At 47.6% G+C, this 27,929-nt stretch overlaps 2 protein-coding genes across 16 annotated transcripts in view; one reads left to right on the top strand and one right to left on the bottom strand.

The window, feature by feature from the left end:
• TTBK1 (tau tubulin kinase 1) overlaps positions 1-10,535 on the bottom strand; it is a 134,783-nt gene extending 124,248 nt beyond the window's left edge. For 3 of the 8 annotated variants that reach the window (XM_065059038.1, XM_065059043.1, XM_065059037.1), the window contains exon 1: positions 9,910-10,002. In XM_065059038.1, coding sequence (XP_064915110.1) covers positions 9,910-9,990 — 81 coding nt within the window. In that variant the 5' untranslated portion in view covers positions 9,991-10,002. Of the gene's footprint in view, positions 1-90; positions 267-297; positions 3,582-8,750; positions 8,848-9,909; positions 10,003-10,323 lie in introns of those variants that run through there. The other 5 variants (XM_065059044.1, XM_065059039.1, XM_065059040.1 and 2 more) reach the window with 4 other exon arrangements.
• Positions 10,536-23,323: 12,788 nt separating this feature from the next.
• The window catches only part of ACSS1 (acyl-CoA synthetase short chain family member 1), a 31,082-nt gene continuing 26,476 nt past the window's right edge, over positions 23,324-27,929 (top strand). For 2 of the 8 annotated variants that reach the window (XM_065059065.1, XM_065059066.1), the window contains exons 1-2: positions 23,325-23,657; positions 27,451-27,547. In XM_065059065.1, coding sequence (XP_064915137.1) covers positions 23,393-23,657; positions 27,451-27,547 — 362 coding nt within the window. In that variant the 5' untranslated portion in view covers positions 23,325-23,392. Of the gene's footprint in view, positions 23,658-27,450; positions 27,548-27,929 lie in introns of all 8 variants that reach the window. The other 6 variants (XM_065059069.1, XM_065059073.1, XM_065059067.1 and 3 more) reach the window with 4 other exon arrangements.

A 27,929-nucleotide genomic window follows, 5' to 3' on the forward strand; every position in this document is an offset into this window, starting at 1 on the left:
CCTACATTCCCTCCTCCATAAAGCCTACAAACAGATGCTGACCCTGGATCCACAGCTTCAGGTTCCTGGTTAGCCAACCAAAAAACCTACCTGCAATGAAGAGGAAACAGTTCCCCTCTCTCCTGCCAGCTCTGAACTGCACACAGGATTCCACCAAAGCCCAGTTCAGTGACTTGTACCAGAGAAAAGCTATTCCTTTTCCAATAAATAAGGTTATTTCCTTGGCTTAGAGCTCCTTGAACTGGTTCATTGTAGGGTCAGTCAAATGCAAGTGCTAGCACAGTGGAGGAGTGATACCTCAGATCCATCTCATCTTCAATCAAGCCACACTCCATGTTCATCTCCACAGCAGGGAGCCTTCAGCCTTCCATGAGATCACGGGATTCAGCCACTTCTCCTTAAAAGCAGTGGAGTAACTTTGTCTGAGGCCAACTTGTTTTTTCAAGGAAAGCAAAATTTAAAGAAAACAGTTAGTTCTGTTTAAGTAATTAAAGATGTAATCACACCACAAAGCTCTAAGTCTCCTAACACAATGTCACCACAAAGGTGACTTCTGTTCTCTGATTGGGGTACTTCAGCAAGCAAGCAACAAGCAACTTTCTCTTCATGAAATGAGGGAAAACAAAACGCACAATTTAACGGAGTGTCCAATCAAAAGGAGCACTGCACTGATGCCTATATGAAGGTAGAAGTATAAGACAGCTACACTATCCCCGTGTTTCAGTGAGCAGAACACATTTAAGAATTTAACTAGATACATCAAGAAGACTATGAAGTTCCGAGTCCCTAACTGTAGAAGTGAGATAAAAAAAAAGTTATGCTAAAAGAAGAGGGAAACAACAGAACTACCTACTGAACACTCTCCACTACCTCTACAAAGGCTGGAAGCTAGGAAGTGGGCAGCAATGCAGCAGAAAGATAAGAGAGCCATAGTCTGCTTTAAATGCTGCATATACAGCTATCTATCTCTGAACAGATATACATGGACCTCACTGTCCTCAGAAGCAACATATTGCTTTTCTATGTTAGGGATGGATGAAGTGCACAAGTCGGGGTTTGGAAAGGAGGAAGTGAAGAACTTCAGATAGATTCCTACCTTCTGACTATGCTCCCACCAAGGAGGGGAAGACATCTGGTGGCAATATGTCTTAGGGTGACTAGCAACGATCCTGCTGGTAAAACCTCCTCAGTGGATGGTTGTATGCCATCCTCTCACACCAGGAATACCCACCTGTGTGGCAGAGGACAAGGAAGGCTGCAGAGGCAACCTGGCAGGCAGACAGCTGAATCTTGGAGATCAAAGAAGAGCACAGCGACCTGCCAGTCAGGTGCAAGAGGGGCATTCCAGGTGCTGGGAGGCAGATTCTTAGGAAGAACCACAAGTTGAGGTGCAGTGTGACTGAGGTCAACACAACCAAGTTCTGCACAGGAAAGGTGAACAAGAAATGATTGTTCACTGCTTTTTCCAGCAGTAGGCAACTGTAGCAAGTGGCATGTGTGAAATAAATGCAAAGCACAGAGGAGTTGAGCAACATCCTGCTGCAAGATGCAGTGGAGGATAGCATTTACACTAATTCCAAAGAACCGGAAAAATTCACAGAAAAAAAAAAAAAAAAAAAAAAAAAAAAATTAAAAATTTGGAAAAAAAAAAGACAAACATAAAAATTGCCAGCAGCAAACAACCGAATACGATGATGAAAATCTCTGATCAAAAAAATCACTAAATTGAAAGCGACTGACCACTCAGAGAGCACTCCAGGACAAGGGCACTACCCACCCACTACCCACCAGCTCCAACCTCTGGCTTCTCCCATGGCATTCAGCATCGGCCATGGCCACAGGCAACATGCCAGGCGGTCTAATCCACAACAGCCATTTCATACCATCCCAGGGAGAAGCTGACAAGTGTGATCCGTGTGGCTTTCAATGGTATAAAGGCCAAGAATGATAGCCTGGATGAAATCCCAAGTTCTGTAAGTTCTGAAATAGGGTAGGGAAAAACGGGCAGAATTCTAGAAAAAACTCCACCTCACCCTCAAAGAGCAGTTTCAGGGGTATGTGATACTTAAATGGGACCCCCCCCCAAAAAAAAACAAAACCCAAACAGATGAAATAGAACTAAGAAGTAAGGTGGAGAACTAGGATGTATGGATTCAAGGGAGAACATGAAAGTAAAACATACCATAGTAACCTGTTAACAGGGTGGCATTCTCCAGCACTCCAGGGAACGAGGTACAGAAAAAGGCCAGTCAAGGGGAGAATCACAGAATCGACTGGGTTGGAAAAGACCTCAGAGATCATCAAGTCCAACCCTTGGCCCAACTTCAGTCCATTTACTAGATCATGGCACTAAGTGCCATGTCCAATCTCAGTTTAAAAACCTCCAGGGACAGTGAGTCCACCACCTCCCTGAGCAGGCCATTCCAATGCCTGATCACTCTCTCTGTAAAGAATTTCTTTCTAATATCCAGCCTAAATTCCCCCTGGCAGAGTTTAAGCCCATGCCCCCTTGTCCTATTGCTGACTGCCTGGGAGAAGAGACCAATCCACACCCAGCTATAACTTCCCTTCAGGTAGGTATAGAGAGTGATGAGGTCACCTCTAAGCCTCCTCTTCTCCAGACTAAACAACCCCAGCTCCCTCAGCCTCTCCCCATAGGTCTTATGTTCAAGTCCCTTCACCAGTCGTGTTGCTCTTCTCTGGACCCGCTCCAGCACTTCAATGTCTTTCCTGAACTGAGGGGCCCAGAACTGAACACAATACTCCAGGTGTGGCCTCACCAATGCAGAGTACAGGGAAAGGATCACTTCCCTTGCCCTGCCGACCACGCTATTTTTGATACAGGACAGGATACCATTGGCCTTCTTGGCAACCTGGGCACACTGTTGGCTCATGTTGAGCTTCCTGTCAATTAGTACCCCCAGGTCCCTTTCTGTCTGACTGCTCTCCAGCCACTCTGCGCCCAGCCTGTAGCGCTGCAGGGGGTTGTTGTGACCAAAGTGCAGCACCCAGCACTTGGTCTTGTTGAACTTCATCCCATCGGAATCAGCACATTTTTCCAGTCTATCCAGATCCCTTTGCAGAGCCCTCCTGCCTTCCAGCAGGTCGACACTCCCTCCCAACTTGGTGTCATCAGCAAATTTGCTGATGATGGTCTCAATTCCCTCATCTAAATCGCCAAAAACATGTTAAACAGGACTGGACCCAACACTGACCCCTGGGGAACACCACTAGTGACTGGCCGCCAGCTAGATGCAGCCCCATTCACCAGCACTCTCTGGGCCCGGCCCTCCAGCCAGTTCTTAACCCAGCGTAGAGTACACTTGTCCAAGCCATGGGCTACCAGCTTTTGCAAGAGTATATTATGGGAGACAGTGTCAAAGGCCTTGCTGAAGTCCAGACAGACGACATCCACGGCTTTCCCCTCATCCACCAGGTGAGTCACCTGATCATCAAAGGAGATCAGGTTGGTCAGACAGGACCTGCCCCTCCTAAACCCATGCTGGCTGGGTCTGATCCCTTGTCCATCCTGAAGGTGCTGTGTGATTCCATTCAGGATGATCTGCTCCATAACCCTGCCAGGCACTGAGGTCAGGCTGACAGGCCTGTAGTTGCCAGGGTCAGCTTTGCAGCCCTTTTTGTGGATTGGGGTAACATTGGCCAATTTCCAATCATATGGGACCTCCCCAGTGAGCCAGGACTGTTGGAAGATGATGGAGAGCGGCTTGGCGAGCTCTTCTGCTAGCTCCCTCATCACCCTAGGATGGATCTCATCTGGTCCCATAGACTTGTGAGGATCCAGATGGCTCAGTAAGTCACCAACTATTTCCTCCTGGAATACAAGGGGCCTATTTGGCTTCCTATCTCTGTCAACCATCTCCAGAGATGAGTTGTCCTGAGGGCCACCTGTCTTACTGGTAAAAAATGAGGCAAAGTAGGTATTAAGTACCCTAGCTTTCTCCTCATCTTTGTTAACTATATTTCCCTCAGAGTCCAACAGAGAATGGAGGTTTTCCTTGCCCCTCCTTTTGTTATTAACATATTTAAAGAAGGACCTTTTATTATCCCTAACAGAATTGGCCAAATTAACTTCAAATTGTACTTTTGTTTCCCTGATTTTTTTTCTGTATTATCTAGCTATTTTCATAAATTCTTCATAAGTAGCCAGCCCTTTTTTCCACAGTCGGTAAACTCTCTTTTTATTTCTGATTTCCTTCAAAATCTCCCTGTTTAGCCAAGCCGGTTTTCTTCCCCACAGCTAGCTTTTTGGCACACTGGTATAGCCTGTTCCTGTGCACTCAAAACCACCTGCTTGAAGCATGTCCAACCCTCCTGGGCTTCCTTCTTTTTAAGCATTGTTTCCCAGGGTATGCTCTGAACTAGACTTCTGAATAGGCAAAAATCTGCCCTCCGGAAGTCCAGTGAAGAGGTTTTACTAATGGCTCTCCTTGCATCTCTGAGTATTGAAAATTCTATTATTTCATGGTCGCTATGCCCCAGGCGGCCTCCAACCACTACATCTCCCACCAGCCCTTCTCTGTTTGTAAACAGTAGGTCTAGCAGGGCCTTACCCCTGGTAGGCTCATTTACCAGCTGATGAAGGAAATTGTCCTCTGTACACTCTAGGAAATACCTAGACTGCCTCTTCTGTGCAGTACTGAGCTCCCAGCAGATATCCAGCAGGTTAAAGTCACCCACAAGAACAAGGGCTGTCAATTTTGAGACATCTGCCAGCTGCTTGTAGAATAATTCATCTCCTTCATCATCCTGGTCAGGTGGTCTATAACAGACACCCACGAGGATGTCAGCCTTGTTGGACTTCCCCCTCATTCTGGTCCACAGGCACTCAACCTTGTCACTGCTGACCTCAAGTTTAACAGAGTCAAGAGACTCTCTAACATATAAAGCCAACCCTCCACCTCTCTTACTACATACTAAAGTACTACATACTAAAGAAAAAATAATACTTAAAGGAGATAGATATATATATATAGATAAAGGAATTGTATCAAGCCTAAATGGAAAAATGTAGTAGTAAAACTACCCCATTGGTCCAGAATAAAGCAGGAATGGTAATTTGCCATGGGAGAAGAGATGGGCTGTGCCTTTAGGAAACAGGCAGCAATGAGGAACTTTGGTTTCCTCATGGAGATCAGGACATGTCACCAAGATATTAAACAGTAACTTTATAACTCAACTTCATTGTCAAAGAACTGAAATACAGCACCTTAAAAAAAAATAAAACAAAACAAAACACAACAAAAAACAAACCACAAAGTCTTTGGCTAGTACAACTTCTGCTTGGTCCTTTACATTGCTTCATTTTAATTCTAATTGACCAATTGTACAATCAAATCATCTTTTAAAAATAGAATATGTGTGCAAAAGAAGAAAGCAGCACAAATTCTTCCAAGTTAAAAATGATAATTTTTAATTATTTTAAAGAGATGTAGCAAACTTCTACAGATAAAAACTACATCTTTTCTAGAGATACCTGACCAGAGGCCAGGCAGCCAATCTGCTGGACGATGGACAGACAAAAAGTGGAAAAACTGAATAAAGAAAAGATAAGAAAGAAGATGCCAAAGATTTTTTGTTGTTTTTTATTCTAAAGACCTCTGCAGAGAAACTGGAAAATCAAAGAGTCTTACTTCCACACCAGAAACATTCAGAAAACTGAAAATGAAAAATAAAACTAACTGGCAGGCGGGGGGAGAAATCACAATTTATAGACCTATTAGGAAAAGCTAGGTCCTTTTAGGAAGACTCAACAAGCACAACAGATAGGGCCGTCTCTCTAATAATAATGTCTCTGGATAGCCGAAAATCTTCTGGTATGGTATCAGACCAAAGGCCATAAAAATGAAGAATAAAACTAACTGGCAGGCGGGGGGAGAAGTCACAATTTATAGACCTATTAGGAAAAGCTAGGTCCTTTTAGGAAGACTCAACAAGCACAACAGATAGGGCCATCTCTCTAATAATAATATCTCTGGATAGCCCAAAATCTTCTGGTATGGTATCAGACCAAAGGCCTTAAAAATGAAGATGTCCCAGGAAAAAATGAAGTTTCTCTAAAACCAATAACTGTCTAAAAGAGAGGAAGACACAGAGGAATGCATAGCTAGGTTTCACAACAGAGAGCTGTTAACTGACGGAATGACACACCTTGTGTACATACAAAATTATTCAGGCTAACAAATAAAAAGACTGAAAACGTGCAGACTGCAACACCAAGAAGGGTATAACTAGGGCAAGCATGCTATATGTGTCCTCTCAGCCTTTCCTTAAGCATCATCTCTTGGTCACTGGTAGAAAAAGGATTGGAGCAATACGAGGTTTTGGCCTGAGCAGCTGGGTTTATAATCCTGTAAACAAAACCTTGTCACTAGACATTAACTTCTCCTTTTCCCTTTCTCAGTTGTTTCATATCTGATCGGTAGGCCACCAAAGTTTCATATACACACAGCCTCCAGGCTGACGCTGAGCCTCCTAGCATTGACTGTCAGGCGGACACTTCCATCTGTCAAGGTGGACACTAAAACTGTTTAAGGCTGGGCTGCCCCATTTTTCTGAAGAGAATGCACCCACAAGCATTCCCTCTGTTCCCTGTTGCACCTATACAGCTGCATTCAACCTATGACATGCAGTTTGTTCCTTTCATATTGATCACCAAATTAAAGATGACATGGCTTGACACCAAAAGGAATAGGTTTCCAAGCACATCTTATTCCATTACATCAACAGTCCATCACGCTGTCAACATCTTCCTTCTCAACTACCAAAAAGACCCTTTCCCATGTAAACAGCTCTTCAGTAGTGAAGAAGTGGTCCTGCATGACATGGAGGACTGCCTTTGTCCAGTTTGTAACTAGTGAGACTCTGATACGCATCTGAACCCAAATAGGGACTCCCTTGTCTCATTATCTCTTTCATCTCCCACCTCTCCTTCCTAAGGCTTAAACAAATGTCCAACAAATTCTCCCATTCTTCCTCAGCCCTAGGGAGGGAGGCCTCATAGGTAGCCTTCCCCATTCCTCTCTCCCAAAGGAATCTTAACATTTATTACAATTGGACAACGACATTTAAGTGGATTTTAGGATGTTTCAGTGGAATACCCACTTTTTAGTTATTTTTTAGGCAAGAAGGGGAGGGAAGCACTAGACGTGCCCATTCTGTATCTTATTCAGTAAACTAGCAGAGTTTAAACACCCTTTAAGTAAATGCTTCCACAGTCACCCCAGCAAATATTGGGCTGTGCCTTGCAATGTTCAAAGAAGGAGAAACCAACAAAGCCAACAAACTCTTAAAAATGAGGGAACAGTTTACAAAGCCTTTGAGGACTTTATAGAGGCATATCCCTCTACAAGGCCCTGGTTTCTGTCTTCTGCTCTGTTTTCAAAGTGAATCAATGTTACTGGAAGGTCATTATGGAGCTCTGGCAAATTAATCCAATCTAGGACCTTCCCAGACTAGGGAGCCATTCCTATAGAGTTTATCTGGACCCTGCACATTGGTACATACACAAATAAGGCCAAGGCAGAAAAATGACAGGACACAATTGAAGAGGTGAGCCCACAGCAAGACACACAAAAGAGCAGTGGGCTACCCAGTAAGCTATAAAGCCATGTGGCAATTTTTCTGTAAGAGAGGGCAAGAAACAGAATGAAGCGAACCCAGCACTAAAGATAAAGTAGAAAGAGGAATTCTGATCTTCCTGGATCTGTTTGATCACTCCTGCTTTGGAAAAAAAAAATGAGTACCATGTACTTCCATTGGAAGAGAGGTAGTGAAATAGGTTTCCTAACACCAGAGACACTCCTTACAGGAGGACCAAGAGTACTGATGAGGATCCAACTTCCTTCTTGCTGACTATTCCAAGAAAAAAAAAAAAAAAAAAAGATTAATCGGGTATTCCCAAGACTGATCCTGATTCCCTGCAAGGGAAAGATACTTGCACTGTTTTTCTTTGACAGTCAGAGAACGGGAACTTCGTCCACTCCTGAAGGAAGGATATTATCATAAGGCATGCAAAAGCACACAGAACACTAAAGTAACAGCACACACACCATTCATGAGCATTGCACGTCAAAAGATTCTGATCCCACATACATCAGCACGACAATGCTTGTTATGAGCTGGATGATCACTGGCACACAAAGCCAAAACATTAACACATAATTTCTAACCTGCCCCTCTTACACTGAGATATAGTCTCAAAAGAAGCTGATACATTCAAATATGGTGAATAACCACTAGTAAGACAGTACTGCTGCACACTGTCCTCTAGTCATAGCACCTGTATAGGCACAGCATCTGTAAGCATTGGTGTTGAGAGAGCATTAGCACACCCTATCTCACACACAACGTGAGGTTAAATTTCACTCATACAAAGTTCTGGGGCTGAAAATTTCTTTTGTGACTCACTAAGAAGTACGTTGCTAAAATGTAGCATTTTCAGTGACAGTACAAGGAATACGAAGAAATTCATGTGCAATGGTAAAATTTGGAAGCCTTTCCTTCTGTCAATCAAATTGTCTATAGTTCCTCCTTGCAAGTCTAAGGAAATTCAAAAATATAGAAGAAAAATTTTAATATATAGCTGATTTGGACTGGTCAGAAATGTGACACCAACAGGTACTGAAAATCCCACCCCCATAAAAACCACAGGGGTTCATGAATTTGGCATGCAAGTAGTTCAGCAACACTGATGGAGTGGTAGCATCACTCCAGTGCTTCATAAAGCATACCGGTTCCTTGTTAAACACAAGATGCACTTCAAGGTCATGGTGTTCATCTTGAAAGCTCTCAGTGGGTCAGACTCAGGTTACTAGATACGTCCTCTCCCTGTGTGCAGGGAAAGCATAATGACTACAGTCATATTCAGCAGTGCAGATTTGGAAACTGCAAGCAATAAAGGCACAATGGCAGAGGATTTCAAGCAAAAAAGCTGCAGACGACATGGCAACACACACAAGAGTAAAACTTCCCACCCTGCAAAAGCTAATGAGCCTCCTGCCTCAAACCCATGCACCTTATTGCGGCCTTTCAATACTTAAAAGTGGCCTATAAGAAAGATGAGGGCACACTTTTTAGCAGGGCCTGCTGCTATAGGACAAGGGATAATGGTTTTAAACTAAAGGAGGGGAGATTCAGGCTAGACATGAAGAAATTTTTTAACTCTGAGGGTGGTAGAACACTGGCACAGGTTGCCCAGAGAGGTGGTAGATGCCCCATCCCAGGCCACACTGGACAGGGCTCTGAGCAACCTGATCTAGTTGAAGACGTCCCTGTTCATTGCAGGTGGGTGGACTAGATCACCTTTGAAGGTCCCTTCCAACCCAAACTATTTGATTACTTTGTGACCAAGAAGTCATCACAAAACAGCAGAATGAAAACGCTCCCTCCCCAAAAGCCTCTACAAAACAGGCTGGCTTTCTAGCCCTTGGTTGAACTGGTACGTATTGACACCTGGAAAGATGCTTATGCCAGCAGCCTGGCCTCGATGATATCCTCCAGACGTTTCCCTCATACATCCCCCCAGGCATCAGCCCAGCAGACTGGCACAAGGCCGCTGGCTGCCTTCACACCTCAGCCCCTACCCCAACACTGGGGGGCGGGCGGGCGACGGAGCCACCTGGCACCACCCGGTGGGCCTGTTCCCTCCTCGGCGGAGCCTTTCAAGGCGCGGGGGAACAGGGCACCCTCGCTCAGTCCGCCCGCGGCCCCACACGGCACTGCCGTTGCCCGCGCCCCGGCGAGGCCACCGCCCGTCCCTCCCTCGCGAGCACCCCCGCGCCTCGCCCTGAGCCCTGGCAGCCGCCGGCCTGCAGCCAGCTCGAGCGGAAGGCGGCGGAGCGCGGGGAGCTGGTGCCAGGCCCCCGGTCCCCCCAACACCCTGCCCCTCACCTCGGGCCGCTCCGCCTCCCCCCGCCGGGGAGGTGGCCGCGTCCGCCCCTGCACTGCAGCTGCCGGCACGCCACCCCCCATCCCCCACCGCCCCTCTCGGCAGATGGTTCGCCCCACCCCGGACCGCCTTCTCATTGGCGGTGCCCGCCCGTCACTCAGCGTCGCGATCGCCCAGCCCCTCGGGCATGCTGGTAACCCGAGTCCTCAGCGCGGGACCCTTCCCCTTCCGCAGCCGGCACCGGGCGGAGGGTCGAACTACAGTTCCCACAATGCACTGCGCGGAGCCGCGGAGCGGGCCGGCGCGGCCCGGCTCGATGCAGACCGCGATCCCACATCCCTCCAGCCGCCCGCGGGGCGCCCCCTCCCCTGCCAGTGACCGCAACAGCCGCCGCGGCCCGGGCGGGCCCGGCTCACCTGGCCCGGCCGCCACCGGCGCCTCCCGCTGCGGCCGGCGTGTGCAGCGCATGCCCCGCATCCCTCAGTGCGGCTCGTCGGGCTCGGTGCCGCGGGCCTGGCACGCTGCGGCTGCGGCTATGGGGCCGGCCGGCCCCGGGCGCATTCTCCCCCTCGGAGTCGCGGCGGCCGGCGGGATTCGCCCACAATGCACCGCGCGCCGCACCGACAGCATCAGCCTGACATCACCCGCGGGCCGCCCCTGCCCGGCCGGGCCCGCCCCTGGCCCGCCTCCCCGCCACCTGCAACCGGCCTTGGCGTGGGGCTGGGCGCCGCATCGCCAACGGCACTGGGCACCGGGCTGTTGGCGCACGGGTCTGGGCACTGCAGCATGCCGAGACATGGGATGCTGGGCATCGTAACGGCGTGGGGCTGTGCGCGGCACGGCAGCGCGCTAGGAGCAGGGGTGGCACGGGACTGCCCCGCCCTGGGACCGGCACCAGCACGGCACACACGATCACGGGCATCGACAGGACGAGGGTGGTGGAAGGTTCGTCTCTGGGCTGCTGGGATCAGCACTGGCATCACTAGTATGCGGCAGGGTCCTGCACGGCCTGAGGACCAGGACCATCGCTGGCACTTGCCTTCACAGGGCCAGGTGCTGCACTTTGACCAGGACTGGTACACTGGTCCTGGTACTGTCTCACCAGGACTGTCCCACTGGTCGTTGGACCATCACCAGCACCTTCAGCATGGAGCTGGTCACTACAATCTTGGGACCAAGGCCAGAGGCATCACATCTGCTTGGGGCTGGGCATTGCATTGCTCTGGGACTGGCAGCATCACCAGTATGGGGCTGGCACTGCCCTGATGTGGCAGTGGAGTCAGCTGCAGCAATGCTGGCCTGGGGTTTTTTACTCCAATGCTCTGAGGCCAGCACCAGGTCTAGCACCACCAGTAGAAGACTGGTGAAATATACTGGACTGCCAGTTCCAGCACCAGCATAATCTGGGCTGGACACTGTACAGGGACTGGGACCAGCACCACCAGCACTTGGCCAGACACTGCAGCACAAGGACCAGAACTGTCTGCATCTGCACAGGGCCAGGTCCTGCCCTGCCAGGGCTGGGAAGAAGCCCAGCAGCCCATAGCTGGGTGTAGCACCAGTGCTGCCAAATCTGCACCACACAGAAATGGCTCACACAAGTAAGCCTCTCCCTACATGCAGCTGAGCAATGCACCTGTCCTTGGGCAGTCACTCCCCTGTTACTCCACCCAGAGTAACACAGCTGCACTCCTGCTTCAGGGATGTTCCATTCTCCATGCTCTAGCTCACCACTACTCACATTGTATTCAGAGCGCTGATAAGCACGTGGATCCAACAGATGTTCTGTGCAGTGTGCATGGTCGTGGTTTCTTGTTCCCTTTTGTCCCAGGTGTGCACTGCAAATTGCGCATATCCCCAGCTGTACCTCTTGCCTGTGCCCAAACTGTGGATGTGCACTGGCCCATGCCCTGTAGATGTTCATGCAACACACTGCAAGGGACACTGCTCCCAGATCCTTTCCATGAATTTGCAACACACCCATGCCTGATCCCTGTCCCCACCAGAGTGACCCAACCTGGTTTTGATCCCTAGCTGGAGGTTCCCATCTGATTTCATGTGTGGGATGTCACAACAGCTTCCAAAGGGCTGCAGTGCTCCCTAATCCCTTGTACCTCCCAGCCAGGACTCTTCCCCCTCACAAAACAGTCCCTTGGGGCCAGGGTGGTAATGAGGGGGATATGTTACGAAGATTGACATTCCTGCAGATGTGCCTGTGCAAAGGCAGATCTGTCACAACCATGGCCCGCCCAGCCACTCAGAGCAGGGAGAACAGGGCTACCAGGCCCCTGTGATGTTCCTCCACTGGAGGTGGCCTTGCATGCCCTGCATTGAGGGCTTACTCAGTGGAAGCATCCTGCGCAGACTCCAGGGAGTCTCCAGCCCTGCAGCAGCTCATCCCACAGGTCCCAGGGTATAACGCAACCTTTCACAAGCAGTTGCATCCTCATGCCCAGGCCCCTGTGATTCTAGGTGTGTTTCACAGTTGATTGACAGTTGCCGCATGAGCTCTCTGTGCTGCAAGTCAAGTCTCCATCACTTGTATCCCCAAGGACTGGCTCCTGGTGCTGGCTTAGAAAGGGCTTGAGGGAAGCAGGCAAACAAAAGGAGAAGGTGGGGAAGCTGTCTTCCGCTGCAAAGACCCCCTCGGTGCCCTTCAGACCTCTTTTTCAGAGGGCTGGTGAAGCACCATGCGCAGATCCAGCAGCAGAGTTGGACTGGAAGAGACTGTCGTGGTTCTGAGTGCACTAATAAGACTTAAAGGGCCTTAACAGCCTCACTGGGGTTCCACCCACACCCTGCCCATGGGCGTATGAGCTCCATTTCAGCTTAGTCTTCAGTCCCTACCTGAGCAATGCTGTGCCGATCTCCAGCTCAACCACAGCTGTACCTGTCCATGGTCGTGACCTGTGGATGGACTTCTTGGCTTGAGCTTGAAGCTGCCTTGTCAGTATGGGCTTAGCTGGGAATCACTGGACAGTGTCTGAGCCAGGCTACCCTCACTGGATCTGATCCTGGTCTGTAGATTGACTACCTGGCTTGACTTCACACCTACCTCATCACCACCACAAACTTGCCTGTTGACTTGACCTCTAGGTTGAACCTTACTACAACCACTGCATCCACCTTGCTTGATTACCGAGATACTGGGCACTGGCTGGAGAGGGCCTTGTCTTGTTGGCAGGCCTAACTTCAGATTTAGGACAGGGACTTGTCCAGGCCAGTTTGGAAGATCTCCAGGGAATCTCCTGGGAAAGCAGTTTTTCATACAATCACATTTACGTTGCAACTTGTGTCTCTTTAACCTTAATTGAAAGGAGAAGGCAATACCACTTGATGAGCTGAAGTGGAAGTCAAGGAAGAGCTGGAGGCTTCCTAACTTTCTCAGTTGTTTCTACTAGGCAACAGTCTGCCCATCAGTGAGCCTCTGCCACATGTGGACACTGCACCCAGGGTATCAGTACCAAGCTGAAGAGGATGGAAGAGTTTAGTGCTGAAGCCTTCAGTCCCCTGTCAAGGTGGGCGACCCCAAGTGCTGCCCACGAGGGAACCAGCATGATGGAGAGGTTCATCAGCAAGGACTTTCTGGAACAAAGCACATAGCACAACCAGTGTAGACTGTGGTGCTGTATCTGTGCTCAGCTGCGCACTGGTCTTCTACATGCTTGTAATGAACTTATATAATGCATCTTGAAACATTCCTGGAGGAGAAAGGCATTTTTACTCATGATTTTTTGAACACTTTTAAGTGTTGTTTGTACTACATACAGCAAATGGAAACCTTGCAGTCAATTTGAGGAAAATATTTGCAATCTCCTGAGTTAAATGTTCGAAAGACAGTGCTATAATGTTAGGGATGGATTTTAGTCTCTTTACATCTGCCTGAAAGCACTTTAGTTACCTGGGTATTTCTAAGTATTGTTTTTCTCCTTTATCACTTACTGGTCATTTATTACACATTCAAAATGGAAGTGCAGCAAATCTGTATTTTTCACACTGTTTAGACCTTTACTTCAGGTGTGGCTAGATGTGAGCAGATCCGGCAAAGATTTATGTCCCTGATTAGCTTGAGTACTCTGCTCCTTCAAACTCACTCTGGTTCCAATTGCTTTGGACCCAAGGCCCATGCTGATCTGTGCCACTGAGTTAAAGTGATACCCGCATTTAAACTTTATTTCATCCCTGCTTTAAACCTCCCTCTGAGCCTTCTCCTCTGCAGATAGAGCTGAATGGGGCCACAAACCCACTGGAACAGCCACCTGGGAACATGTCCAACTTCATCTGCATACCCAAATATGGCTGAAAATGATCAAAAGATTTTATTAAAATCTGGGTTAACTTGGGAAGACTTCTAACACAGCCCAATGTATACCTGGTTGTATAATGACATTTTTGTCTGGCCTTGCCTTTCTTTGTGGGGCCAGATATCAGCTGTGTACACATCATGTGGGAAAGACCACTGGAAAGTACGGTTAGGAGTAGAACAGTGATAGTGAAGTGACATTTCACCATCTTCTTATTCTCCTTTTTAGGTCACTAAGGGAAAAATAACAGGATGAGCAATTAGGAAACATATCTCATGTCAAATACTTGCTTTGATAGAAAAGATAGAAAGACAAAGCAAAGTGGTCAGAGGGCATAAGTGTGCATGCCCATAGAGTATCTGTGCCTGGGAGAGGAGCACATGCAGAGAAATCCCCCGATATTTTCTCTCTCCCCAGTGGTACAGGATGGGTGGTCTCCAGGCTGTCACACCAGAGAGAGCAGGAGGTGGTCAGTGGGGTAAATGCAAAATGAGCCCATGGAGAGCTGCAGCTCGGATTAGCCTGCCTGATGGCATCCAAGCTCTAACCAAGATGGCTTCACCTGAAGGCTGAGGCTTCGGTCTGTCTTCAGTGAGTCAGAGATGGATGTGGAAAAGCCAGCTGGGCTTGCTAGGATGCCAGGTGTTCTTTAACCCAGCAGGGACAAAAATCCTGTGTCTGAGAGCTTCCAGTCAAAGGTCCCCATCCTGCAAACACCTCTTCTGTGCTCAGCTTTATGCTGGCACTTCTAGGGCTTGCACACCACATTGAGTAAGCCTTGTATATATTGGCAGAATTCAAAGATGAGGCAAATAAATAACTGCTGGTATCAGTAAGAACAGGAGTAGAAATATGTAGGACGTTGGGTTTTTTGGTTTTGTTTTTGATTTTTTTTTTTTTTTTTGCTACAGCTCTGATCACAACAGATACCTGCAGCCAAACTCACCATCTACTAAAACCACTACTGGCTTGGTTCTTCAGTGCCTGTCATGATATCAGCACAAAAGACCCTTAATTTATGCCTAGGGCTGCAGCTGTTCAGCAGGTGAACCTGTTAGCTGCTAAAATCTCTTGCAGGGCAGTGAGGTTGCCTGGCCAGACTGGAAGGCTGTCATGGAGGCACCCCAAAAGTCAATTTTAGGTGGACAACAAGTTCCAAAATAGACTTTATTCTAGCCAGAAAAGTGTAGCCAATAAACCAACTAGAAACAGGGTTTATACAATTAGTTAGCACTCCAACAACATAAAATACAGGTTCAGATATCAGTTGAGGAGATTATTTGGGTATGACAACATAATGAGGATCCACAACATGCATTCATACACTCACAAGAAACAAAACTGGGGGCCTTTCACTCCAGGATACCCACAAGAAATAATCACTTGCCTGAGTTAGGCATGGGCTCACATTTGCCTGGGTTAGGCAAGGACTCATTCAAGAATATGTCTGGTAAATAATCACTCACCCAAACGAGGAGATGAGGCACTCTCAGTCCCAGGAAGTCTCCTTAGATGGCATCGCAGTCTGAGGGGAGGGCTCCAGTTCACAGACCTGCTGCTCTGAGAAGACCACTCAAAGGAGGTCTTCGGCGGGGGACCCCGTTTTATAGCCTGGTCAGATCTGGTTGTGGGCATTACAACATAGTCCAGAAGCTCTGCAGCTACTCTGGGCACCTCCTTTGTTGAGGACCCTGTCAACTGACTGAGGGTCCTACCCCTCCTGCCCCACCAGCTGAGTGGAAGTAAAGTCACCCTGCCCCAGGGTAGGGGAGGATGTGACTGTCAGCACCTTGGTACCACCCTAGGTGTGCGCATGGGGACAGGCACAGTGGGGCACAGAAAGCGCTGAAGAGCTATCAACTGCCACATTGAAGGCTCCAGATTTCAGGAGGATGTGCAACTGCCAGGGGACTTGGCTGCAGCAGGGAATTACTTCTTCTACCCTGGCAGGCGCAAGCCATTGGGAGCTGCAATAGAGAGACGGCATTTGCCTATCACAGTAACCGGACTTCTTCAGACCTGGCAACTCCAGCATTGCTGTTTGGACTCCAGAATGCCATGATGGTCTTCCAAATGGACACACAGCGAATGAAGGAAGCAATCCCATAACCTGTCTTTCATCCAGCACCAGCCTTTTCTGGCATACTTAAGTGCTATGCTTATTAATGAGAATTGCTGTAACACCCCTTGGTTCTCAAAAGTCAACAGCCTGATGCCAGCCTTCACCACCAGAAAGTCATAGCCAGGACAAGTGGACATTGCAAAACCTCAGGAACTCATCTCCTCTCTCCTCAGCTCTCTTGGAGGCAGGAAAGGAGATTTAGGGTTGTGCTTGTCCTGCCCAGCAGGTCAGCTGAATCAGGTGATTGGATGGCCTCCAGGCTGGATTACATCCAAGCTGTGTTGATGATAGTCATGGCTTTCTCTGAAGAAAAAGAGGGTCAAAACTTGAGGGTGGGTGGTGGTCTGGTGAAGCATGAGAAAAACAAAACTTAATGGTGGAAAAGGAAAATCAGTCTTATGTGGAAGAAAACCAGATAAAGGCACCATTTCCAGAAGATTTCAAGGTCTGCAAATGAAGCAGCTAGGTTTTCAGGCCAAAGTATTTAAATTCATACTTAGTTTTTTTTGACAACTCATTTGCTTGTAAAATGCTTGTAAAAGCATTCCTCTGGAATCCTGGAGTAGGGGAATGGTGCGTGTGGTTTGCAAGCTAACAATATAGCCATGATAGCTGTTCATGCAGTTCCCCCTCTCCCTCACTCCCCCCTCCTTCCAAATAGGGGAGAGAATCAAAAGGAAAGGAAGAAACTTGTGAATTGAGAAAAAACAGTTTAATAAAATAACAAAATAAGAAGTACTATGCTACTAGTAATAATATATATAATGGAAATAGAATATAAAATAAAAGATACTCAGTGCAATTCCTCACGAATTCTGTCCACACCGAGCAGCCAGTCCCAGGAAGCAGTACCTGGTCCCGAACAGCCAATCCCGAAGAGAGAAAAAAGCTGAAAGGCCCAGAGGCCTTTGCAAAATGGCAGGATGGCAAAAGGCTGAACTAAAGAAACTCCCAAACAGAAATCCTCCTAACAAGTCTCTTTCCTGACTCCAACACTCTGACTGGAAGACCCCAGCTCTTCTTAAACATGATGCCAATAGGATGGAATATTCTTATTGATCAGTCTGGATGTCAGTCAAGCTCTGCCCCATCTATGTACCCCTCCCTCGATGCCTCACACCTGGAGGCAGAGCTCAGAACGTGCTTCCTTGGCTCTCAGACCAGAGCAATTAAAAACATTAACTCTGTCCTGGGGTGCTATCTTCATGTTCTCAAACTAAATCCAAACAATGACCATGCTAGCTACAAAAAATAAAGTTTTCTAACAGCGTGAAGAAAATTAACCCCCTTTCAGTCAAACCAGAACATTTGCATATAAATAATCTTTGACAGAAAGCTTTGGAGCAATCCTTAAGCAAACCCAGTGAAAGCCTAAGACCTCTTCATACTCCTATCTGGCACCAGGTGGCACCCATGCTGCTGTTTGCAACTCGGGCAAACCGAGAGACTGGCGTTCAAAAAACACGACGAAGGAATACCAGACTGTGTTAGCAATGCAAACTTTACAAGGAAGTTTAAAGTATATTTATTTTGTACATCACCTGTAAAGCACAGCTGAAAATGTCAGAAGTATCAGAAATCAAAGTCCTGATAAAATTTGCATTATTTACTTAGATAAAGGATCTGGTGATGTTTCTGGGATCAGAAAAAAATTATAGAAAACACTTCTTGTCTTTACCACTGCCATAATAAGCTTCAACTAAGCATAAAGAATAGGATCAAGTTTTTAATCTTGAACATGAAACGTGCTGTGTCTGCCCAAACTCTAGGAGCAAGTTGAGTTGGCACTCAGGCAGTCTGGCACTTCTTAAGGGTGCCCAGACCTTGCTGCTCTAATAAGGGTTTTCAGACTCTGTGTTGGACCAAACTGCCTAAAAGAGTTAGTTTCTTCATGCCAGCAAAGAAAACCCTGCTATGCACTGTTTTACCTGCTGTAAAATCTCGCTGCTTGTTCTTGAGGATTTGCATTGTAAAATCAGGGTTAAATCTGGTCCTAAGATAAGATGAAGACGTGTTGTGATATGAAAGACAGGAGCCCCACCTCATGGTAATGATGATGCTTGGAGGGCTGTCAAGAAAAAAATTGCATGTGTACGCGCTTTGAGAGACCCCATTTTGAGCAAAGAGGGGACAAGGGTATGACATGTGGCAGTGAGCTGAAGACACGACATGTTCACCACCTACCCATGTGCACAGGCACTGCCTGTGCATGGGGTCTGGTAATGCCATGTGAGGACTATGTCACCGCTGTGCTGACTTGATGGCCAGTGTCCAGGCATGTGGTGATGGACATCAGTTGTTGACAGGACAGTGTGTGTGAGTGGGCTGAGTGTTGCTGTGTGTGTTAATGTGCATGGCTGTTCCTGGGCGCCTGGTGTGAACACAAGTGCAGGCACATTGCAAGAAGAGCCAGAGGCCACGAATGCATTGCAAAGAGCAAGTTTTATTTTAGTTACCTCTCTAGTGGGGGATCTCCGAAGTCACACGTAAGCTCCCAGGCAGAGGTGACACCAGCGGGGACACAGGCGCTGGTAAGTTCAGCCCTACTGGAAGATCCCTGGGCCTGCTGAGCTCGCCTTTATTTCAAGGTTTCAGGCAGGCGCAGCCTCCTGCTCTTTCTCACAACAAAGAAAGAATCTCAGACATAGCGATAAGGTGCCTAGAGTTTCTCACAGGCCTATGTTCTCTAAAACAGAGGTTCTAGTCATCAGGCACGCAAGGTCAGTAAGACAATTAGTGTGATGTATGTGCTTTTTCTACAGACAGCTGCAAGTCACTTGAGTGTATTTACATTCAACCAACCTCCTTGTCAAATCTTCCGCTATATTCCCATACATTCCACACCCTCACTCATGTGACTTACCTCTGCTGGGGCTGACAAAGCCAGAGTTGTTCATTTGGGCTTGTGAGGTGTAGCACAGAGCAATTTACAGAGACACACAATAAACACATACAGAAAAAGGAAAAAACATATTTCTACAATAATGCATAATTTCTACAATAATCAGGTGTCCCATTCATCTCATCAAGGAATTAAACAAGTCATTCAGCCAGGCATTACCGGCAGATTGTTTCACTGCTGCTTTAGTCCCAATGGTGTGAGATGTTGTCTTCCATGCTGGCTAGTTCATCATCTATGTTAAGCAACACATGCCTTCAAAATCAGAGCAGCATTTGCAGCCACTACCTACTCAGAGAAAACAATAGGAAACATTAATGTTAAAACCCCTTAGCATAGCAGGATTCTGTAACACAGCTACGAGGGTTGTCATGATAGTAAAACACATTGTTAAGAGATCTGCAGCCATTAATTTCTCCTAAATATTAAAGGTAAATGATTAGGTTAAAGTAGCAGCTGAACAAAACTAAGTTTACCAGGACAAATCTAAGTTAATCAACAGGAATGTTGTCACCTTCTAGTACTACATAGGCTGCTGCTCCAGCTCCTTCAGCTGGTATCAGCCTGGGTTTAACAAGCTGGTGTGGGTTAATTGCCCACACAGACTGGCAAGTTGTGGCCTGCACTTTTTCAGGTTGAACTTCAGTTGGATGTTGAGTCTGTGACACAAATAACATTGTTCCAGTGCTGTCTCCTCTAGATACCTGAAGATACCTGAAATACAAGAACTAGAGAATATGATATTAGCAAAGGATATAACATAAGAGGAGAAGTCAGGGTACAAATCCATACAGCATTCTCTGGAGTCATATGAATTTTTACATCTACATCGAATAGGCTGCAGTCCCACTTCACAATCCATTGGTGTAAATAATTCCATTTCCCCTGTAGTTAGTCCTGACACTGTATTCACAGTAGTGTATACATATTGCCACCACCTAGATGGGGTAGGAAGCTGATATAATCAACCTGACAGGTATTCAAGGCCCACTGACCCCATTTTACCTTTCCCCATGCTCTTAAATGTAGCTGTGTACAAGTAGCATGATGATGTCAGCATATTTTACAAGTATATAACAGTAAAGGGGTTTGATTGTGAGCAATGTCCCATGCGTGTGCAGCATAGGCTGATCCACGTTCACAAGCTATATACATATTCAGAGCTTGAGCATGCAGCTCAGCAGAGGTTATATTATCTGCTTCCTCACTGTTGTGAGACTCAAGTGAACCAACTTTATTGTGCTCTGCTATTAACCCTTCACAAGGGGAATCCTCTTCCACAGAAGATGTAGGGATGAAAGTTCTCCAATGCTCTAAAAATCCTAAAAAGGCACGAAATTGTTTTATGGCAGCTGTCACAGAAAACTGCTGGACTGTGTGCTGTGCCTTATCTGCTATTTCTCTAAGCTGCCTATGCCAAACTATTTCTAAAAATACTACAGTAGCACAAGGGCCCTGCGTTTTGGATTAATTGCCCAGCTTTGGTCCTGCAAATGCACGTTCAAAAATTCAGCAGCTGTTTCAGCTTCTTGTTGTGACACTGCCATAATCAACAGATAATCAATATAATGGCAATCAGTAATGGTACCCAACGACAGTGCTATATCAGCTATTATCATTTGGTGGCAAACGGAGGGACTGTGTATCTCTGAGACAATACTCGGCAAGTATATTGCTTTTGTTGCCAGGTAAAGGCAAACTGGTCTTGCACTGAGGTGGCAGGTGGGGTGGAGGGTGGGTGCAGCATTGACGGGGTGGCTATGGCTGGTTGGCTTCTTTGCATAAGCATTAACTTTTACAAGTGGCAGAAAATTTCTTATGTTATGATCCCACTTATTTCTGATTGTGGGATACCAGTTTACAAATCTCATTCCACATTTGTGTTCTCATCACCTGTGCTGTAACTCCTTTCAGTTTTGTCAGATTTCCGTTATTCACCACCCAAACAGAAGGTCCTGAAATTATAGCCCAAATTCCCCTCAAGGCATTTGCTAGAGTGCTTACATTACCTGTAGCATTTGTCACTGATGTCAGAATCACGGGTATTAGTGAGGCAGGTGCTCCTCTCAAAAGCTGCATTTTAATACAAGTGACAAGAATGTCACTGCTACCCTGTCCGGATTGGATCCCATAACCAATGTATATGCCACCCCCATCTGCTGCACTAAATCAATACTTTCCTCCATTGTGCACCGATTTCCACAGGACAACACAGATTCAACATGTTCAGCATATGCTGTTAAAACTACTGCACACAAATATTGATGTAGTGTAGGTGCAATAATATCTTGCTTGTCTGGACCTCTGACAGTTTGCAGCTGAGCATATCATTGTTGCATCTGATCATCATTGGCTATAGGGCTTAATAAATCTTTTTCATTTGCTAAAAAATGGATAGACACAGCTCCACTATACCAAGCTGGCAAAATCCATGTCACTATTCCTTCCCCACTCGGCTGCTGAGAGATCTCTGAAAATGCCATTAACTCCTTCAGAGAGTGAGTAAGAGCGATCTGCCCCCCTCATCCGCTTGTTTGTGCTGCCACATCATTTGTATGGGGAGTTGTGCTCCCACCACCTCCCTGCCAGTCAGGATCAAATTCAGACTCATTATTGGAGTCTGAGGACTCACTCCAAGTATTTCCATCCCATTTCTTGGGATTCCAAGATCATTTTGTGGTAAGAGCACACACCTGAGAACACAAAAACTCACTTTTTGCATATTTTTCCCTTTGTTCCTTAGCAATACACATTAGCAACTGGCCTACATTATCTTGCAGCTCACAGCACCGTTCTGCTTGAACAGTAATTACTTCTTGTGCGATCGTCTTTGCATCCTGTAGAATCTCAACCTCCTTTTCCAATTCTCTTATTTTACTCTGCAATGCAACAACTTCACAATCAAGAGCTCTAAGACCATTAACGAATAACCATCCCAAGTTCCCCACTCATTTGCAAGAAGTCGATGCTGCTCTTCATGGAAACATTAGCATAGCTGCTTCAATTACCTGGGGGCTCTCCATGGAAAATTTAGCATAGCCCCTTCAATTACCTGGGGGCTAATCACAGTCCCATCATCAATCTCAGGTCATGCCTCCTGAGAGTGCATTCAGACAGGAGAGCCGCCACAGGGCCCAGCGCTCAGTACTGGGCCATCCTGGAATTTGGGCAGTCACCCTCGAGGCCTCCCCTGTCCCTGGTGTTTTTGCAAACCACAGCATGGCTGTTTCTAGCAACTGCTGACTAACATCAAATGTGGACACATGTGCAGGCATGTCACAAGAAGAGCCAGAGGCCACGAATGCATTGCAAAGAGCAAGTTTTATTTTAGTTACCTCTCTAGTGGGGGACCTCCGAAGTCACACGTAAGCTCCCAGGCAGAGGTGACACCAGCGGGGACACAGGTGCTGGTAAGTTCAGGCCTACAGGAAGATCCCTGGGTCTGCTGAGCTCGCCTTTATTTCAAGGTTTCAGGCAGGTGCAGCCTCCTGCTCTTTCTCACAACAGAGAAGGAATGTCAGACATAGTGATAAGGTGCCTAGAGTTATCTAACACAGAGGTTCTAGTCATCAAGCACGCAAGGTCAGTAAAACAATTAGTGTGATATATGTGCTTTTTCTACAGACAGCTGCAAGTCACTTGAGTGTATTTACATTCAACCAACCTCCTTGCCAAATCTTCCACTATATTCCCATACACCTGGGATTGTAGTCAGGAGGGTATGTGCAGGGATGAAGCTCTGCCTGCACCTCTGTGCAGGTGATGTTCTCAGCATGCTCTAAGTGCAGGATTTATCTTAGCGGTTCCAGCGATGTTGCTTCCAGGGCTGTGTGCACGCAGGGGTGCATTTGGGTAGGTGTCTCTGAGTCGAGTGTGCCTATGTGAGTGCTGTGTTGTTCCCAAGTCTCTCTGGGTGTGGGATGCTCCTAGGCGTGCGGGCTGTGGGACGATCCTGGGGCCACGTGGGTGCAGAGGTGTCTTGGGTTGCCCATAGCTCTGTGGGGTCGCTGGCTGCCCCTGGCCGCAGGGCGCTCCTGGAGCCGCCCCGCCGGAGCAGTCCCTCCCCACAGGCGGTCTTTCCCGCCGGGCAGAGGCTGTTCCGTGGCCGAGGGCGGTGCCGGGCACGGCGCGGCCCTGGGGGTGGTGGAGGGCCGTGTCCCATGGCGCTGACGGCGGGCCGAGCGCGGGTGCTCCTCAGTCGTCCGCTCCCGTGGCGCTGCTACAGCCACGGGGGGTGCTCCGTGGTGCTGCCGCCCGGGGGGTACAGGGTGTGGCAGGAGCGGGCGGCCCGCGACCCTGCTGATTTCTGGGCGGAGGTGGCCCACGGGGTGCTGCGCTGGGACAACCCCTTCCACACGGCCTGCCAGGCCGGCCCGGTCGCCGGCGCCGCCCGCTGGTTCCTCGGCGGCCGCCTCAACGTCTCGGGTAAGGAGTCCCCGGGCCCGCTCATCCCCCGCGGCTCGCCGCCCTCGTTTTTTTCAACCAAATAAGACCGTTGGCAAAAAACCGACTCCAGTGGGGACCCTCCCGGCCAGCCTGAGGGCAGAAGCGGAGAGCACTGCCGGGCCGGCCCCCACTGGAGTTTTTTTGCCAGCGGTCTTCTTTGGTTGAAAAAACCGAGGATTTTGTTTGGGAAGCGCTGGGAGAAAATGCGCCAGAGGTGTTGCGAGATGCTGGGAAGTGGGGGGAAATCCGAAGCCGGGGATAACCCTGGCTAAGCTTTTTACCCTGGCGCTGTTTCCCCATTGGCTATTCATCGCTTCTGTAGAAACGCTATCACAGCCCCAAAGTCTTCCTCAGGTCCAGGCAGGGAGAACACAACTGAAAGCCTGCCGAAGGGCTGGGATGTGGCATCCTCAACACCGTGCTGGCAGGGATTCCTCGACCTACCCTAGGGGCCCGAGGGAATGGCAGGAAGATGTGCTAAGGGAGCTTCAGGTTCGATTTCAGAAAAAGGTTCTTCATCCAGAGGGTGTTGGAGCACGGGAATAAGCTCTCCGTGGTGGTAGTCATGGCCCCAAGCCTGACAATATTCAAGAAGTGTTTGGAAAACGGCCTCAGACACATGGTGTAAATCTTGGGGTGGTCCTGTGCAGGGGCAGGAGTTGGACTTGATGATCCTTGTGGGCCCCTTCCAACTGAGGACATTCTGTGACCTCAGCCATACAGCCCTCATCCCCAGTGGCTGGCTGCAGGGTGCTGCTTGGTCCCATGGTGGGCTCTGCACAAACAGATGAGCCAAAGGTGGGGAACAGTGTGAATCCAAATCTTTTGCAGGGGAAGCTGCAGCCTCTTTTCTCTCTTAGACAAAGAACTGGGTCTTTTCTTCCAACTTTATTACTTGTATGAAGGAAGAGAGAAATTTGCCGTGATGGTCCTAACTACCTCTGAGTTTCTTCCTGGCCATATGTGCCTTGAAGGCTCTTCTGTGCTGTGGTCCTGCTTCATTCAGTGGGAGTAAGCCCCAGCCCTGTCTAGAGTACAACTCGGTGGTGAAGTCTTTTAACAGGGATGTAGGCTTCTTAACTTCATTTCCTGTTCCTGGGAGAGTGCTTGAAGCACCAGACTGCAGTTCAGTAGTGCATGAACTGTAACATCTCTGTCCAGCTTTTTCACAGCAAAAGAGCAAAACCCTCCTCAGGTTTTCCAAGGAGCACAGGGGAGCATCTCCTCCCAGGAGATGATTCCCAGCAGTGGATGCCAGTTTGATGGAGATGTGAGTATAGCCCTGCTTCCAGCACTAAGCAGTCAGAGGGATTTTAGCCAGATTTCTGTTTTCATTGGTCCCTATTGAAAGGAAGATACTGGCTGAGCATGAGGACCTTCAGGGATCCATGTCGTTCCTCTGTAGGGCAGGATCATCACCTGCTTTTGGATACCACATGCGTCAGATGTCTGGGCCTGCTTTTTGATCACGTCTTGTGTCTGCTTCTTCTGCAGGCGCTAAATGCCACTAAGTTTTCTTTGCATAGGTAAAAAAATCATCATAGGCCACTGAAACATAGATGCACAGAATTAAACTGTTGCCACTTTTCTTCTTTTAAAGCACAATGAAGATGGTACTCAGCCACAACTGAGTGACTGGTTTTCTGCTAAGAGGCTCTGGTTTTGTCCCTTGATCTCTTGACTTGAATGCCAGTTGCAGAAACATGGCAACAGTTCAGGTCCCTGATCCAGAGTATCCTGTGTGCCCATCTCCCAACACAGCTGGACCACAGGCAACTGAATCATCTGCTGCTTTTTGCTTGGGGAGACGAGGCAGGATTTGGGGGAACTGTGAGCTTCAGTGCTTCTGGGTTTATTGCACTGTAACTTCTACCCAGGAAAATAACCTGACAAACTACTGCACTTCCAAGGCACCAGGTTCACAGGAGCATGTCTTGCTGAAATGAATAATTTCCAAGTGTTGTTGAGGAGGCAAGAATACTTATGGAGAAACCATTAAGGTCTAGCAGTAAGGGGAAGGTCACTACATTCTATTTTGTAAAATGAGCAAAACTCTGTAAGCCTAAGATCAGGAAGGAAGTAATAGCATTTGGCCCTGATTCACCTGCCAGCTCTTACTGAGCAAAAAGCTAAAGCTCGCACTTGGCTCAGCTGGAGCTTGGTGCAGCAGAAATTCTCCCTGAAGGCTATTATGGCTGCTCACAAGTGAGAAGTGCTGCTTGGGCAATGAATCTTCGTTAATGTGATTTATTGCAGTGTGGTGCATTACACGAGGGTGTTGCTGCAATCAGCTTGGAGGTGGGAGCTGCTAAGGGTGGCAGAGGACCAAGCTGCAGCAGATCCATTTACCAATGGATGGACGGCAGAGGAAACTGGTGTATAACTGCTTAAAGCATTCCCCATCAGAGGTTTTGTCATCCTGTATTGTATTAGGATGACCTAAGAAATAGCTTAATCTCCTTTTGTTTTTATAGTATTGTTGCAGGAATTTACATTAGAAAAATGCAGACTTCAAACAGCTAAAAGACACCTTTTTGTATTTTTGAGATTGACAGTTGTAATGAAATATGCCAAATTCTGAGGCATTTCTCTCTCTGCACCTTCAGGGGCGCATTCCCACCCTGTGTGTGGTGGTGTAAATCAGCTGTGAACACAGAACAGCCAATGCTGACACCTGGGCTGCAGTTTACTTAAACTTCACAAATTGTGACAGCAAATAGGCAGCTTTTGTTGCTCTTAATTTATCTGGAAAAGTGCGATCTGTCCCCACCAGTATTAACCTTTCCAGGAAGTATGATCTGAAACTCAGCATTTTCTTTAAGGGTGTACTCTTGGTTACACAGGAGCATGCCTGTTTGGTTTTAATAGTTGTCTTTTGAAATAAAATAACGGCCTTTGGAAGATTATAGAGAAATAAATAAGTGTAGTTTAGGCTTGGAATTAATACTTGCAAGGTTAATCTCTAACAATCAGGCAAGTTGCTGCTGAACATGCAAGCAGGTTTCTTGGTTAGATTCTGTATAACTTTCTTTAGTGGATGTTGTCCTTAAGTCCATTTGAGCATCTCACATAGTCGTTCAGGTTTTCCCTGCCTCTAGCTGTTAAGGGTAGAGATCCACCTTCAGAAGGTAATTTTATACCTTCAGTTTTTAGGAGGCCTAAACACCACTTGAGACATGTTCACCATGTGTAGATGTCTCTACTCCGTGAGTTTACCCTAGGTCTTAAAGTTTTAGATGCTTTCAGTTAGCTGACATTCAGCTCTTCCATTATAACCTGGAACAAAAATGTTTTGCGTGTGCTTTAATTAGAAAATTCAAATTATACAGTGCTAAAAATGCAGGCTGGGGAAGACAGTCTGTCAGATTTATGCAGTAAAACACTGCTCTGGGGAGCAAAAACATCAAAACAGTGTCTTGTCTTTGTGCTGCTGAGAGCAAGGGAGAGATTTGTGCTGGTTTAAGCTTAGCCAGTGGAGGTAAGTTGAGCTGAATCAGCTGAGGCCACTCACAGGGTTATCATCCCTAAGGCAACTCGACCAATTAAGTATGCTATTGGTAGTATTTGCATAATAGAGATATGGCAAAGGGCAGCTTTACCATTGCTACAAATGCTACCACTGTACAGGACAACTTCCCAGCATTATAAATGTGTGACTAGCTCACTAACAAGTGATGTTTCATCTTATGCTACCTTGCTGTTATGCTTGACCAAGCTAAGTTTACAGAGCACCTTGCATATGATCAGGTTTGTTTAAACTTCTTTCTTTCAGTGAATTGCTTAGACCGACATGTTGAAAAGTCTCCAAACCGAGTGGCTTTGATTTGGGAGAGAGATGAGCCTGGCACTGCAGTGCATGTCACATACAGGTATGGCACCTTCTGGTGATGCTTTACAATGCCTGGCAATGTGTTGGGGAGAATAGCTGCTGCTCTGAAATAGGGCTTCTGTGAAACTCTGCTTTCTTCCAAGGTATTCCAGGTTCCAGTATAGGTTGGGAAATTACATATTAGAGAGCAGTGTAGGGGAAAGGGACCTGGGGGTCCTGGTGGACAACAGGATGACCATGAGCCAGCACTGTGCCCTTGTGGCCAGGAAGACCAATGGCATCCTGGGGTGTATTAGAAGGGGAGTGGCTAGTAGATCGAGAGAGGTTCTCCTTCCCCTCTACTCCGCCCTGGTGAGACCACATCTGGAATATTGTGTCCAGTTCTGGGCCCCTCAGTTCAAGAAGGACAGGGAACTGCTGGA

The sequence above is a fragment of the Columba livia genome, chromosome 3, assembly GCF_036013475.1.
Source record: "Columba livia isolate bColLiv1 breed racing homer chromosome 3, bColLiv1.pat.W.v2, whole genome shotgun sequence".
NCBI lineage: Eukaryota > Metazoa > Chordata > Aves > Columbiformes > Columbidae > Columba > Columba livia.